General features: G+C 49.8%; 1 protein-coding gene across 1 annotated transcript in view; it reads left to right on the top strand.

The window, feature by feature from the left end:
* Positions 1–1,146: 1,146 nt before the first annotated feature.
* Positions 1,147–16,175, top strand: part of ALDH9A1 (aldehyde dehydrogenase 9 family member A1) — a 29,786-nt gene continuing 14,757 nt past the window's right edge. Inside the window, exons 1-4 of the mRNA XM_062192665.1 lie at positions 1,147–1,371; positions 3,546–3,691; positions 13,870–13,999; positions 14,706–14,840. Coding sequence (XP_062048649.1) covers positions 1,185–1,371; positions 3,546–3,691; positions 13,870–13,999; positions 14,706–14,840 — 598 coding nt within the window. The 5' untranslated portion in view covers positions 1,147–1,184. The remainder of the gene's footprint in view (positions 1,372–3,545; positions 3,692–13,869; positions 14,000–14,705; positions 14,841–16,175) is intronic.

The following is a 16,175-nucleotide window of genomic DNA, read 5'->3' as shown; positions in this document are numbered from 1 at the left end:
GCAGCAAAGACCCCAACCGCCCACTGCTTCCGCTTCAGCAGTCTCAGCTGCAGATGCAAGGGAATTAGTAAGAAAACGCAAGATCCCGGAGCTGGCGGACACCTCAGACACGACCCCAAGTGGCAGATCTGCCACACTGAAGGCCGTTTATCCCGATAGTTTTAAAATAGTGTGCATTATTCTGGGTACAGGCGGCATCTCAACATGCGCGAACAGCATAATTTGCATTTGCATTTCCTTATTATTATTATTTTGTCATGTTTGGCGCCTACCAGCTCATCTCCTGCGGCACTTCTAGCAGCGTGGGATGTTTCACAGTGAACTGCAGGGGCTCCACGGTGCTCAGCACCACTAGAACCTAGCACTTCTCTCCCCGGTGTTTTATGATAAAACCCTCCTCCATCTCCCCTACCTCCCCCTCTCCCCCCAGCCTCTAGCAATCACCAGTTTAGGTTTAGATCTATTTGCAGACGTTCATGTTTGAGAGAACACGGGGTGTCTGTCTTTCTGCCCACACCTGTTCACGTGGCCCCTGGCTCTTTGTATCCGGTGTTAGGCTTCTGTGGGATAACGGTCATGAATACCGCTTTCACTGCTCTTTGGCGATGTAAAAAGCCGTTCAACGTCACAATACCATACAGCTCCTTGATCCTGCAGCAACCTTGCAAAGACTGTTATTATATAGGAAAAGAAACGGAGGCGAAATGACGAAACCCACAGCGTCTGGGAAGTACCAAGCCACGTACTGATCAGGGACTCCCGTCTCCATCTCCCGCCCCTGGAGGCTCTGTGCGCGTGCGCGGGAGGAACCAAGGGGCGGAGGAGCGACCACCGTCCCGGAAGTGCCCGAGGACCCGCTCCCGTCCTCTCCGCCCCGCCCCCGCCCGCTCCGTTCTCCCAGACCCCGCCCCGTCCCCGCCCCCGCCCGCTCCGTTCGCTCAGACCCCGCCCCTCAGGCCCCGCCCCTCCCGTTCCGTTCTCCCAGGCCCCGCGCCTCCGGCCCCGCCCCCGCCCGCTCAGGCCCCGCCCCTCCGGCCCCGCCCCGGCCCCGCCCGCTCCGTTCTCCCAGGCTCCGGCCCCGCCCCCGGCCCCGCCCGCTCTGTTCTCCCAGGCCCCGCCCCCTCCGGCCCCGCCCCCGCCCGCCCTCGCGCCCCGGGTTCTTCGTGCCGTCGCGCCCACCATCCATGTTCCCCCGCGCCGGCTGGGCCGCTCTCTCTCCTCTTCTCAGCAGCACGCTTCGGCTGGCTCCTGTCGCCGCCGCCATGAGCACTGGTACCTTCGTGGTGTCGCAGCCGCTCAATTACCGCGGCGGGGCCCGCGTGGAGCCGGCGGACTCGTCGGGCACGGAGAAGGCGTTCGAGCCGGCCACGGGTGAGGGGACGGCGGCGGGCGGTGGGCAGCGGGGCGCAGCCGTGTGCGCTGGGGACGGGGGGTAACGGGAGCCCCGGCCCCGGCAGCTCGGGGTCGTGGGACAGGCCCGAGCAGAGGCCCACCCGGTTCCGCTGCCGGGTAAGGTCTTGAGCTGCGTGCCTAGGGCTGGGCTTCCGAGGGGCGCGGAGAGTCCAGCCTGCACGGCCCTGCTCGCCGTCCTCCAGGGTGTGCATGAATCGGGGTCGCTAGAGGAAGACCACCCTCCTGCCTCTAGTGCTTCCCTCCCCGGTTCATTGAGCTGCCGTGGACAAATACAAGTTGTGTGTATGTAAGGTGCACAGCGCGGTGTGTGGATCTGTGGACACACCCTAGTGTGTGCATGACCGCCCTAGTCAGACTAAATCACATACCCGCTGCTTTAACCTACTGTTTTTTCTGTAGTGAGAACATTTAAGGTCTGTTCTCTTAGCAAATGACAAATACATGGTACAGTATTAACTGTGTCACCACGCAGCACGTCAGATATTTGCATCTATTCGGCCTAACTGGAACTTCTTTATCCAGCGCTTATTGGGTAGCAGGCACTCTGCTAGGCGCTGGATTGGCTCTGGAACCTCGAAGATCATGAGGCAAGAAAGTTTTTTTGGTTTGCTGGGTGTTATGGAGTATTTTAGGGAGGAAGGTGTAGTGTATTGTGTGAACAAGAAGGCCATGTGACCAGAGCAGTAAAATTGGATTGCGACAGCTGGGGAGAACTTGGGACCCATGGGAGAACTTGGGACCCACCGGCTGCACCCAGCCCTGAACAGTGTCTTGTCAGCACTGACCGACAGGGGCCCCAGGGGTCATGGCAGCCGTCCCTTTATTGTCCCTACGAAGTTGCTGCCTTTACCGACTGCGACTGGCTGTTCAAGTTTGTAACAGAAATTGCATCGGTGAAATGTCTGTGCAAAAAGCAGAGTGCAGGAGTTCTTGTGAAAAGAAACTGCTGAATTGGCATACTTTGAAAATCCTTGTTGGTGGGGTCTGTTCCAATCCTTAGGATATGGGTCTGGGAAAATCTTATCTTTTCATGTTCTGCCCCAGGACATGGATAGGGAATAACAGTTGGAATAAGAAAAAAAGAAACTGAATTTTCTAGTAGAGAAAACAACTTTCTTGCATTTTGGGATATCTTTTCCTGGTGTTACTGTATGTCAACCGAATAATTCATCAAGAATCAGTAATGTGATATAACTTGCACCATAGACAAGGGATTTCAAACGGTTCCTAACCTACCAGATTGATTACCTTCGACTTTGTTTTTGCAGCACTGCAGAGAGTCTTGAGCTATCTTAAGGGTGTTGCAGAATGATTGATAGATATAACTAGTAGTAAACTCAGCCACAGAGTAGGGCAGGGCAGGGTTCTTAACCCAGAATCCGTGCTGAGCGTGGGACAGGGAACGCGATCGCGCTGGTTCTCTCATGTGGTTAAATACATTTTTCTGAAAAGGGCCTGCAACTCTTCTCGGATTTTTTTTTTACTCTTCTCGGATTTTTTTTTAAAGTAGTAATTACTAAAACTGCCCGAATGGAGAATTTTATTGATACTGCACTATAAATAGTGTAAATTTGACCTAATTATGTCTTCACAGAAAGCCAGTATTTGAACAATCTCCCATCATTCATATTGTATTTTATAAGAGAAAAGGTTTGATCGGACTCCTAAAGGGGTCCAGTGCCTGCAAATACAGTTGAGAAATGGCTGGTGTACAAGTAGTCCCTAAGTGAGGCCATATTTGAAAACAAGATGAGCTTCCTGGAATGTTGATACATAGTATTTTATTTATGCTTTAAAGTTAGTTTTAAAAAAGTTATTTGAGATGCAGAGAGAGAGCTTCCATCTTCTGGTTTACTTCCCAAATATCCACAACAGTGGGGGCCGGGCCCAGTGGGAGCCAGGAACCAGGAACTGATGCAGGCCTCCCATGTGGGTGGTAGGGACCCAGCTACTTGAGTCGTGACTGCTCTGCTTCCCGGGGTGTGCATTAGCAGGGAGCTAGAATCAGGAGTTGGAGGGCAGGTATCAGCCCAGGCCCCCATCACAACCCCAGGCCAGACCCCTGCCCCACAACATTTTACTTTAAATGTGTGCTAACAGATGGAGAGAAAACTGACTTTCCCTCTTTATAGGCCGAGTGATAGCGACTTTCACGTGCTCTGGAGAAAAGGAAGTAAATTTGGCTGTGGAAAATGCAAAGGCTGCCTTTAAAATATGGAGTAAAAAATCTGGCATGGAGCGCTGCCGAATCCTTTTGGAGGCTGCCAGGATAATGAGGGTATGTGCTGATTTGTTCCCTTCCAGAAGGCTCTTCCTGCAGTGCTTTGAGGGCTCTGCGTGGCGATTTGTAGTTAGACTTTGGGGCAACATGAGGTTATACTGATTTTATGAAACAGAAAATCATTTCCACATGCTCACCTTGGTTTATAAACAGGCTTTCATTCAGTGATTCCCATCCAGATCTTGGCTCCTGGCCATCTCCCTTGGTAGGTTAGGCTTGCTTTGCTTTGCAATATAATGAGCTCTGTGTGGCTTGTCTCCTATTGTCCTTAAACCATGGACCTGAACTTGTTTTCTTTTTACCTTTTCTTCTGTTGACACTTAAGTCAGCCTTTCTTTTTCAGATTTTTTTTTTTTTTTAAGATTTATTTTATTTATTTGAAAGACAGAGTTACAGAGAGAGGTAGAGACAGAGAGAGAGAGAGGTCTTCCATCCCCTGGTTCACTCACCAGATGGCTGCAACGGCTGGAGCTGCGCCGATCCAAAGCCAGGAGCTAGGAGCTTCTTCCAGGTCTCCCACGTGGGTGCAGGGGCCCAAGGACTTGGGCCATCTTCTACTGCTATCCCAGGCCATAGCAGAGAGCTAGATTGGAAGAGGAACAGCCGGGACTTGAACTGGCGCCCGTATGGGATGCCGGCGCTTCAGGCCAGGGCTTTAATCCACTGCGCCACAGCACCAGCCCCAGTAATGCCTCTTTTTGACCTAAAGAGAAAAGACTGGGATACCTGAGAAATAGAAGCATGCCTGATCATGGTCCAGGCAGCACAAGTTCTAGGCGCAGGACAGCAAGACAGCAGCAGCGCCTCAGAGCACAACTGGGCCCAAGATAAGGTGGCGATGTTACTGTCCCCAGGAAGGCACTCACCATGCAGCAGTGACACTTTTAAAAAAGGGGGGGGAGGGTACTGGTGTTATGGCTCAAAGGGTTAAGCCACCACTTGCGACGCTGGCACCCCATACTAGATAGCAGGTTAGAGTCCTGGCTGCTCCACTCCCCACCCAGCTCCCTGCTAACGCACCTGAGAAGGGCAGTGATGATGGCCTAAGTACTTGGGTCCCTGCCATCCCATGTGGGAGATTCAGATGGAGTTCCAGGCTTCTGGCTGTTGAGACCATTTGGGGAGTGAACCAGTGAATGGAAGATCTCTTTCACTACCTCTCTGTCTCTTTGCACTCTGCCTTTCATATAAATTAAATCTTTTTTAAAAGATTTATTTATTTTACTTGAAAGTCACAGATATACAGAGAGAGGAGAGGCAGATAGAGAGAAAAGAAAGGGGTCTTCCATCCACAGGTTCACTCCCCAGATGACCGAAACGGCAGGAGCTGCACCAAACCAAAGCCAGGAGCCAGGAGCTTCTTCCGGGTCTCCCACATGGGTGCAGGGGCCCAAGGACTTGGACCATCTTCTACTGCATTCCCAGGCCACAGCAGAGAGCTGGATCAGAAGTAGAGCAGCCGGGTCTTGAACCGGTGCCCATACGGGATGCCGGCACTGCAGTGGTGGCTTTACCTGCTACACCACAGCGCCAGCCTCTAAATTAAATCTTTAAAGAAAAAAGAAAAGTGTTGAATTTAGACCCTGTAGGAGCAGAGGCACTTCATCCTTTCTGAAGGACCTTGGCCTATTCAGCAATGGCAATATTTACCTAGGCTTTCCTGACACCCTCCCTTTTGAAGGGAGTTCCTGCAGGCAGGGACTGGATGGATCAATAGTCTTTCTCTTAGCAATCAATGTGGAATGAATGACAAAGCCCTGAAAAAATGACCTGGAGGACAGACAGAACACATACGTGGTGATGAGATCCAGCACCAGCCTGCCAAGAAGCTGGTGCCGCAAAAGGCCCCTGCCGAGGCAAAGGGGGGCTGCCTCCACCTTCTCCTCCTCCTCCTCCTCCCATGGGAAGCCTGCCTAAGGATGCCAGCCTCACCCCATCCCCCACTTCCCTGCCCTGCACTGGCTGCACCTTGGACTGCAGTGGGGGCCTGGCCCACAGCAGGTGATCAGTGGGTTCACACACACAAAGTGTACCTCCACGGTGCCAGGCACCCAGCACCAGCCTGAAGGAGTCTCCGCTGCCCTCCCTAGACCCCGTTCCCACCAGAAGAGACTTCTAATCCAGAGCAGGAAACCAGCTTTTGTTGTCCAAGGAAAAAAAAAAGAAGAAAGAGAATTGCTATTATGGATCCAATTTAAAATAAACAACGGAGTAAATATCAGAACATACACAAAGGGTGAATCAATCAGTTGATAAGCATGAGTGTTCTCTTGTTAGAACTGATAAGCAGCAGGCTGGCGCTGTGGCACAGTGGGTTAATGCCCTGGCCTGAAGCACTGGCATCCCATATGTACGCGGTTCTAGTCCCAGCTGCTCCACTTCTGATCCAGCTCTCTGCTAAGGCCTGGGAAAGCAGTAGAAGATGACCCAAGTCCTTGGGCCCCTGCACCTATGTGGGAGACCTGGAAAAAGCTCCTGGCTCCTGGCTTCAGATCGGATAGCACCATTGTGGGCATCTGGGGAGTGAACCTCTCTCTCTGTCTCTCCCTCTCTCTCTAACTCTTTCAAATAAATAAAATAAAATATTTTTTTAAAAAAGAGGAAAAAGTACTGATCCATCCAGTCTCTGCTTTCAATTACTCACTTCTAAAGGGGATGTCAATGTCTGTGTTAAAGATTTATTTATTAACTCATTCATTCATTTAGAAGGTGGAAGGAGAGAGGGAGAGGGGAGGAGCAGATGGATTGTCCACCTGCTGGTTTACTTCCCAAATGCCTGCAACAGCCAGGACTGGACCAGGCCCAAGTCAGGAACCTGGAGCTAGATCCAGGTCTCCCCCGTGGATGGCGGAGACTCACGCACTTGGGCCATCATCCACGGCCCCCAGCTGCATCAGCAAGAAGTCTATGGGAAGTACAGGAGCCAGGACTTGAACCCAGGCACTCCAGTACAGGATGTGGGCACCCCAAGAGCTTGCTTAACCCACTGCACCACAACGTCTGTAAACTTCTCTTTTAAACCAGTAATTCACCTTCTGTTTCTGGCTCGATATTCACTAACACAGCCTTTAAACAATTAACTTGCTTGCCAATATATGGATAACAGAAAGAAAGTACCTAGGAGGATGGCACACATGGAATTTTAAACCAGGCGTAAATTATTCCACACTCTTAAACCTGTTGAGTATGATTAGCATCAGTTTTTCAGAGGTACAGGAAATCAACCATGAGTAGCTTCAATTGTGTTTTGAGAATGCAAGAGGGAAAGTAGGTCCCAGAAAGGAAGCAAGCACTCACTAATGAGCCGAATGCAGTGCTGAGTCAGGACGGAGCGTTCCCAGCGCACGGAGAGACACAGAGCTGACTGTGGTCTGCTGCCACAGCCGCTAAGAGTGAGCAGCCAGCAAGTCGCCACCTGTGACCATCACTGCTCAGTCTGCAGGATTCACCAAGAGAACGGTTTGCTCTTGAAATTTTCGTTTTTAAATCATGCATAGGCAAACAGCTGGGAAATGTTCAAGGTTCCGATTATCAGAAAATTTTCAGTTTACTAGCTGGTCTTGGGAAAATGTTCCTGGCTTAGTCTATCATTCTCCACTCTTACAGAAAACGTTACTTGCTGAAGATTATAAGATCTTCTCCTTAGCCACATAAGGATTCTCAAAAACTGGCCTTGACAAAAATTATAGGGGGAAAAATGGGATTCCTTTCTTCTCCTGAGGTAAACATGGCCGAGGGAAAAGGGAAAAACAGCATTAATTTTCTCCTTCAGCTACTGCAAGAGCAACCACAAATACAGCAGGCCACATAGCAACATACTGCCACAAGCAGATCTTGCAGAGGTGGCTATCGGGCCTCGCGCCTAAGCCACGGATTGGGACCCCTGCATCCAATATCAGAGTGCCTGGTTCAATCTCAGCTCTGCTCCAAGTCCAGTTTCCTGGTAATGCGCATCCTTGTAGGCAACAGCTGATGGCTCAAGCAGTTGGGTCTCTGCACCCATGTGGGAGGCCTGAATGGAGTTCTAAATTCCAGCTTTGGCCTGGCCCAGCCCCAGTCATTGTAGGTATTGGGGAAGTGAGCCAGCAGACAAGAGTTTCCTACGCCATGTGTCCTCCTGTTCTGCCCTTCTTTCCCTCTCACTTTGTGTCAGTCTTTCAAATAAAATTTTTAAAAATAATTTGTTTAAGTATATCTTGTGAAATACTTGTTTTGTATTCAACCTTGTTCCTCTTTTATACCACCCTGTTGGGGGTGGCAGTGTGGTGTAGCAGGTAAAGCCACCACCTGCAATGCTGGCATCGCATTTGGGCACCAGTTCAATTCCCGGCTGCTCCACTTCTGATCCAGCTCCCTGTTAATATGCCTGGGAAAGCAGTGGAGGACGGCCCAAGTCCTTGGGCCCCTGCACCCAGGTGGGAGACCCCAAAGAAGCTCCTGGTTTTGTCCTGGTCCATCCCTGCCCGTTGTGGCCATTTGGGGAGTGAACCAGTAGATGGAAGATCTCTCTGTCTCTCTCTCTGCCTCTCCTCTGAAATTTTGACTTTCAAATAAATAAATAAATAAATATATGTAAAACCACCCTGTTACACAGCAGGACTTGACCACGTGTCTGCTGCGATGAGAGATAAGGAGCAAAGGGCAGGCCTTTCACCTCTGTGTTTCATCTCAGACTCCTAAGCAGGCCCCAGTGTCTAGCTTTTACAGCAGAGACACAGCCATTGAAACACTGGCAAGCCTTGAGCCCCTGAGCGAGGGAAAAAGCCACAAGCTTCAAAATCCAACAGCGTAGCTCTTACACTTACCAGTTACAGGACCTTAGATGAGCTGCTTCACCTTCCTGAGTTTGCTTTCTCATTTGCCAAATAGATAAAATACTGCATCTCAAGATCCTTTAGACAATCAGACACCATTATATATGAAACATACCTTGCATAGAAGGAAAGAAAGGAGAAAGCAGGGGTGAATTACAACCCCTTAAGTATTAAAAGTCATGAACACAAGAGGCAAGAGAAACAAAGCAACTGCCCCAAACTCAGCATGACAGCACGTGCACAGTATGTGGGGGGACAGTGTACACGGGGCCGAGGGAGCATGACAGCACGTGCACAGTATGTGGGGGGACAGTGTCCACGGGGCCGAGGGAGCATGACAGCACCTGCACAGTATGTGGGGGGACAGTGTACACGGGGCCGAGGGAGCATGACAGCACCTGCACAGTATGTGGGGGGACAGTGTACACGGGGCCGAGGGAGCATGACAGCACGTGCACAGTATGTGGGGGGACAGTGTACACGGGGCCGAGGGAGCATGACAGCACGTGCACAGTATGTGGGGGGACAGTGTACACGGGGCCGAGGGAGCATGACAGCACGTGCACAGTATGTGGGGGGACAGTGTACACGGGGCCGAGGGAGCATGACAGCACGTGCACAGTATGTGGGGGGACAGTGTACACGGGGCCGAGGGAGCATGACAGCACGTGCACAGTATGTGGGGGGACAGTGTCCACGGGGCCGAGGGAGCATGACAGCACGTGCACAGTATGTGGGGGGACAGTGTCCACGGGGCCGAGGGAGCATGACAGCACGTGCACAGTATGTGGGGGGACAGTGTCCACGGGGCCGAGGGAGCATGACAGCACGTGCACAGTATGTGGGGGGACAGTGTACACAGGGCCGAGGGAGGCCAATAGGGCAGGACAGCGAGGGGCACAGTATACAGAGGGAAGATGAGCCTGAAGAAATAGGGGCCTGGCAGCCAGTCTCAAAAGCTGCACTGGCAATCAATTTACCCGGGGGAGCAGCATAGTCAAACATGCTGTGCCTGTAGAGGCATCACTTTGATGGCACCTGACAAGGCAAACTGAGCTTGGCCAGGCCCGGAAGCCAGCAGGTAATCCATATACATAATGTTTTCTTTCTTTAAACAGTGCAGTGCTGTCATTGCTTTAAATAATCTTGCCCCTGTCTTTTTTTCTTTCTTTCTTTCTTTCTTTGAGAAACAGAGACAGACAGAACTCCCACAGACTGGTTCACTTCCCAGATGCCCGTAACGAGTGGGGCTGGGTTGGTGTTGAAGCCAGAAGTCAGGAATACTCCACATAGACAGCAGAAGCACAATTACTTGAGCCATCATCATTGTCTCCCAGTGTCCGCACTGATGAGAAGCTACAGTCAGGAGCCAGAGCCAGGAACTGGACCCAGGACTCCAGGGTCCTACAGGCTAGGCTAAGTACCCATTTCCTTCCCTTTCCTCGTATGCCAAATGTCAGTTACCAACTGGAAAATGATCGAGCCCCATAGATAAGATCTTTATAAGCCCCACAGATAAGATCTTTATAATCTTGTAAAAATACCAAAGGGCTCACAGTAAAAATGGGAATGTGTGACTAATAAACATGTAGAAAAGTGAAGATAAATGTTCAGTTCCTCTAGGCACCTAGGGGTTTCCAACCAACGTGGAGTAACAGGAATCAGATTTATTCTCCCTTCTTAAATGAAGAAAACCCCAGAGAAAATACGTGAAACAATAGTGTTTCAGACACTAGACATCAATCCAGGGGTTCCGGCAGTGATCCCTGGGAGAGGGAAACTGGTGAGACCAGGCCTATGATGGCTCCAGCCACAGAGCAACCTACTGCATGCACAGGTGACATGTGGCTCTCACCACATCACCCTGCGGAGACTGGGTTTGGAAAACTAGTGCTAGGACACTGATCTGGCTGCTGCCCTGTGCTGTAAGCAATAAGCCGTTTTTTTCTCTGATCCAAAGCGTCAGATCTCTCTCTCTCTCTCTCTTACATACTCATATATAAAGGTATTTATGAGGATATTTCAAATGCTGGTAGAAAAAAATGAACAAGTAAGTTTATTTTGGTGCAAAAATATTTTGAAATCCAGGCATGGTTTTTTCATAATGCGTACTTTCCATGAACTTTCTCTATTTTTTAAAAGAGTTCTTTATTTATGTGGAAGGCAGAGTTACAGTGAGAAAGGGAGAGAAGAGAGAGTTAGTTCTTCACTGTTGATGAACAGCACCTTGAAGACCCATGGGTGTCAAAGGATCACTCGGCACATGCCACATGTTCTCTCCCAAACATGTTTTCTCATTTCTCATTTTTCACAATATGGAAAGCTTCTGAGTCTTTGAGTTATGTTTTTGTTTTGATTAAAAATTCCACATTTAGGCCGGCGCCGTGGCTCAACAGGCTAATCCTCCGCCTTGCGGCGCCGGCACACTGGGTTCTAGTCCCGGTCGGGGCACCGATCCTGTCCCGGTTGCCCCTCTTCCAGGCCAGCTCTCTGCTGTGGCCAGGGAGTGCAGTGGAGGATGGCCCAAGTCCTTGGGCTCTGCACCCCATGGGAGACCAGGATAAGCACCTGGCTCCTGCCATCGGAACAGCGCGGTGCGCCGGCCGCAGCGCGCTACCGCGGCGGCCATTGGAGGGTGAACCAACGGCAAAAGGAGGACCTTTCTCTCTGTCTCTCTCTCACTGTCCACTCTGCCTGTCAAAAAAAAAAAAAAAAAAAATTCCACATTTATAATTTCCTTCTTTTCTCACTTTACTATAATCGTTCGATATAAGCCAAACTAGAACTTGAACGCTTTACCTCAAACATCCTATTCACCACCACAGGTCAACCTTTTACAAAAAGAGATTGATCTTCCACATGCTGGTTCACTCCCCAGATGGCCGAAACAGCCAGGACTGGCCCAGGCCAAAGCCAGGAGCCAAGAGCTCCAATCAGATCTCTGATGTGGATGGCAGGGGCCCAAGCATTTGGGCCAGCTTCCGCTGTTCCTAGTTGCAGTAGCATGGAGCCTGATTGGAAATGGAGCAGCCAGGACTCAAACTGGAGCTTATTTGGGATGCTGGCATCGCAGGTGACAGTGCACCACAACGCTGAACTTTTTGAAGATCCCCTCATACAGATGACTCTTACAAGAGAGGTAACACTCAGATGCTTTGCAGTATTTGCCTTAACATAATACATGGTCTCACCAAAACTCAACGCAGTCCTCCTACTCAGAGACATCCAGGAGTCACATTTTGGTATACATTCTTCTGAATTTTCTAACCTCCTGTAATAAGCAACTAGTACTTTTAATTTTTAAAGCTATAAAATTTTTTTTTTTGTCCTTTTTGAAGAGGAAGAAGAAAAGGAGGTGGAAGAGGAAGAGGAAGAAGACAACTATGCATCTGTAAAATCAATCTGAGCCCCAAAACAGTCTGGGGCCAGCACTGTGGTGTTACGGTAACCACTGCCTGCAGTGCCTGCATTCCACATGGGTGCTGGTTCAAGTCCCTGCTCCTCCACATCCGATCCAGCTCTCTGCTGATGCACCTGGGTAAGCAGTAGAAGATGGCTCAAGTCCTTGGGCCCCTGAACCCACATGGGAGAACCAGAGGAAGCTTCTGGCTCCTTGATTTGGCTTGGCCCAGGCCTGGCTGTTGAGGCCATTTGGGGAGTGAACCGAAGGATGGAAGATCTGTATCTCTTTATTTGCCCCCCTCTCTCTTTGTAACTCTACCTTTCAAATAAAAAAATAAATAAATATTAAAAAAAGAAAAGGAAGGAAGGAAGGAAGGAAACAAGGAAACCGTCTGGGGGCCGGTGCTGTGGCGCAGTGGGTTAAAGCCCTCGCCTGCAGTGCTGGCATCCCATATGGGCCAGAACTAGAAACTGTGTTTGAAGAGAGCATTGATGAATGCTGTGCATTAGGAAAGAGTATGCTGTGTTTCTTTGGGAAAATTAAAGTGATGTGGTGATAATTTTGTACATGCTGATTATGTCTTAGACTGTTGTGTATAATTTCCTAAAGAACTGTTCTCTCTTACCATATATGCACAAACAGAATGTACACATTTATACACATATACGTATAACAGTCACTTCTCAAAACATTCTTTTTCTAACTGATCTTGAAATGAGGCTGTGTTCTCAAGTTGGTTAATTTACTTGAAAGGAAATCTAGGTTGTTTAGTAGTAGGTTATTATCTCTCTTCCAAATGTAAAATGAGTATTTTTTTTTTCATTTAAAGTGAAAGATGTTTATATTTTATATATCTATATATATGTATATAGATATATACATTTTAGTTTTTAAATATTTATTTGAGGGGCCGACGCTGTGGCGTAGCGGGTAAAAGCCGCTGTGTACAGTGCCAGCATCCTATACAGGCGCCAATTCGAGTCCCAGCTGCTCCTCTTCTGATCCAGCTCTCTGCTATGGCCTGGGAAAGCAGTAGAAGATGGCCCAGGTCCTTGGACTCCTGCACCCATGTGGGAGACCTAGAAGAAGCTCCTGGCTCCTGGCTTAGGATTGGCCCAGCTTTGGCCATTGTGGCCATTTGGGGAATGAACCAGAAGATGGAAGACCTCTCTTTCTCTCTCTGCTTCTGCCTCTGCCTCTCTCTGCCTTTCAGATAAATAAATACATCTTTTTTTTTTTTTTTAAAAAAAGATTTATTTGAAAGGCAGAGTTAGAGAGAGATCTTCCATCCCACTGGTTCACTCTCCAGATGGCCTCAACAGCCAAAGCTGAGCCAGGTGGAAGTTGGGAGCCAGGAGCTTCTTCCCAGTCTCCCACATGGGATGCAGGAGTCCAAGGACTTAGGCCATCTTCTGCTGCTTTACCAGGTGTATTAGCAGGGTGTTGGATCAGAAGTGGAGCAGCCAGACTCAAACTGGTTGCTGGCATTGCAGGTGGCAGCTTAACTCAGTATGGCATAATGCCGGCCTCAAGCTGTTTTTATTTTTAAAAATTAAGTAGTACATTTTGGTTGATCATTGCATCCATCAAGACATTGTAATATGTCTCTTTTTAAATTTAATTTTATTTATTTGAAAGACAGAGTTAATAGAGGTAGAGACAGAGAGAGAGGACTTACATCTGTTGGTTCACTCCCCAGATGGCTGCAATGGCTGGAGCTGAGTTGATCCGAAGCCAGGAGCTTCTTCCAGGTCTCCTACAGGGAGCCCAAGGGCTTGGGCCATCAAGTACTGCTTTCCCAGGCCATAGCAGAGAGCTGGATTGGAAGAGGAGCAGCGGGGGACTAGAACCAGTGTCCATATGGGATGCTGGCACTTCAGACCAGGGCTTTAACCCGCTGTGCCACAGGGCCGGCCCCTGTAATATGTCTAAATGTAGTCTCCTGTTTTATCCAAAAGGAAAGAAAGGATGAAATTGCCACCGTGGAGACCATCAACAACGGAAAGTCCATCTTTGAGGCCCGCTGGGACATAGACACCTCCTGGCAGTGCTTGGAGTACTATGCAGGCTTGGCTGCATCCATGGCTGGTAAGTCCTCTCCCAGGCCTCTGAGACCACGTGCAGGAGACAGAGCGGGGCCAGGTGGTGAAGGGTAGCGCTCCGGGAATTAAGACAGGCCGGGGCTAAAGTCCGTGTTCATCACTTTCTACGTGAGTGACCCAGGACTGCTTCCCCTTTTCTTATCTCAGCTGCACATGGGAACCCCAGCCTTCCTGGGTGGTTGTAAGGTAGTGCATGTGCAGCATTCAGAGCGGGACCTGAGTGTTAGACCAAGTTGCTGGGAAACCCCAGGAGTGAGCATGTCCTATTTACTAATCTTAACAGGTTGTTCTTTGACAGTTAGTGTAATGGAGAGCTGGTAGGGCCCAGCAGGGCCGAGGAACCAGAGGCCCGAGGTGTTAGGTGCCTTGGAGTCTTCCCCTGCCTCTGAGCCTTCCCTTCGTTTTCAGTTCATTCCATCTGAGGTTTTGAATAGAGGCGCAGTAATTCTTGTGAGAGGTGGCTTGGGCTGGATGGTCGCGTGCTTGAAGGGTAGGTAGGTTTCTCTGTGGGGAGAATATGCAGAAGCCAGGAATGGGTTCCTGGATGGAGATGGGGTGACCCCAGTGTTTTGGGAGCAGTGGTGGAGTTGGTTGGCCTGAAGTTCAAGTCAGAATGGTGTACTTGTGGGATGTCGGTGGACTCTGGGGGCCCCAGACCTGCATGCTTCCTCACTTCTTTGTTTTTCCCTTAGGAGAACATATCCAGCTCCCAGGTGGATCCTTCGGTTATACCAGGAGAGAACCCCTTGGGGTCTGTGTGGGAATAGGAGCGTGGAACTACCCCTTTCAGATCGCCTGTTGGAAGTCTGCTCCTGCCTTAGCTTGTGGTAAGAGCAAGTTCTTTCTTCACTTGTGAGCCATCAGTTCTGCCCCTCACCTCTCTGTAAACACACATTGGAGCTGGGGTGGGGGTGGGGTAGTTCCATTCCCACCCTGCCTCGACCCTCAGGGAGCTTACAGTTCAGGTCCAGTATTTCCATCTTCTATTTATCTAATTTATTTTTGTGTATGAGAAGGGAGACAGTTAATTTTAAACTGAACTAGATTTGTGCTCCTTGTCAGCTCCTTTACTTTCTGGACAAGAGTTTCCTCTGTAGGAGCTGGCACTTAGGAGTGTGACTTGAGTTCAGAAGCTGACGATGAGTTCCTGCTTCCTTGGTGTCTCGGGAGAGATGGTGAATGAAGGCTTCTGCCAGGGGAACATTTTCTGATTGACTTCAGAAGCGTTTCTTACACAGCAGCTGTGGGAGAACAAGACATTGCATCTTGGGGAAGACTGTAGTGTTAGAAAGGCAGTGCCATTAGGACACTTTTGTCCAGTTACCAATTGCCTGTGGATGTTGTAGCACATTCCTATTTGAAAGACAGCTGGGATAGAGGAGGAATCGTGCCTGGTTTAAGTCACTGACTGTGGAGACTCTCATCACATGAACCTTTCTGGTCTTCAGTTTCAGCATTTATTTATTTATTTATTTTTGACAGGCAGAGTTAGAGGCAGAGAGAAAGGTCTTCCTTTTATGTTGGTCCCCCCCCCCCCCCCAATGGCCGCTACGGCTGGTGGCACTGCGGCTGGCGCGCTGCGACCATCCCAAGCCAGAAACCAGGTGCTTCCTCCTGGTCTCCAATGCGGGTGCAGGGCACAAGGTCCTGGGCCATCCTCTACTGCCTTCCCGGGCCACAGCAGAGAGCTGGACTGGAAGAGTAGCAACTGGGACAGAATCCGGTGCCCCAACTGGGACTAGAATCCGGGGTACTGGCACCACAGGCAGAGGATTAGCCAAGTGAGCCGCAGCGCCGGCCCAGTTTCAGCATTTACAAAGAGACAATCCTGCCGACTTCACCTGCTGTTGTATCAGGTGAGATAATATGAGGGTGATTCAGAAAGTTCATACAAATGGAATTAAAACAAGTTCATTTTGATGCAAGAAATTTTTGAAATCCATGCATATGAGAGGTCTTCAAAAATTCACGATTTTTAAAAAAATTTACTTGAAGGCCAGCGCCGTGGCTTAACAGGCTAATCCTCTACCTTGCGGCGCCGGCACACCAGGTTCTAGTCCCAGTTGGGGCACTGGATTCTATCCCGGTTGCCCCTCTTCCAGGCCAGCTCTCTGCTATGGCCCGGGAAGGCAGTGGAGGATGGCCCAAGTGCTTGGGCCCTG

Source organism: Lepus europaeus, chromosome 5 (assembly GCF_033115175.1).
Source record: "Lepus europaeus isolate LE1 chromosome 5, mLepTim1.pri, whole genome shotgun sequence".
Classification (NCBI taxonomy): domain Eukaryota; kingdom Metazoa; phylum Chordata; class Mammalia; order Lagomorpha; family Leporidae; genus Lepus; species Lepus europaeus.
This window is presented reverse-complemented; position numbering and strand designations above follow the sequence as displayed.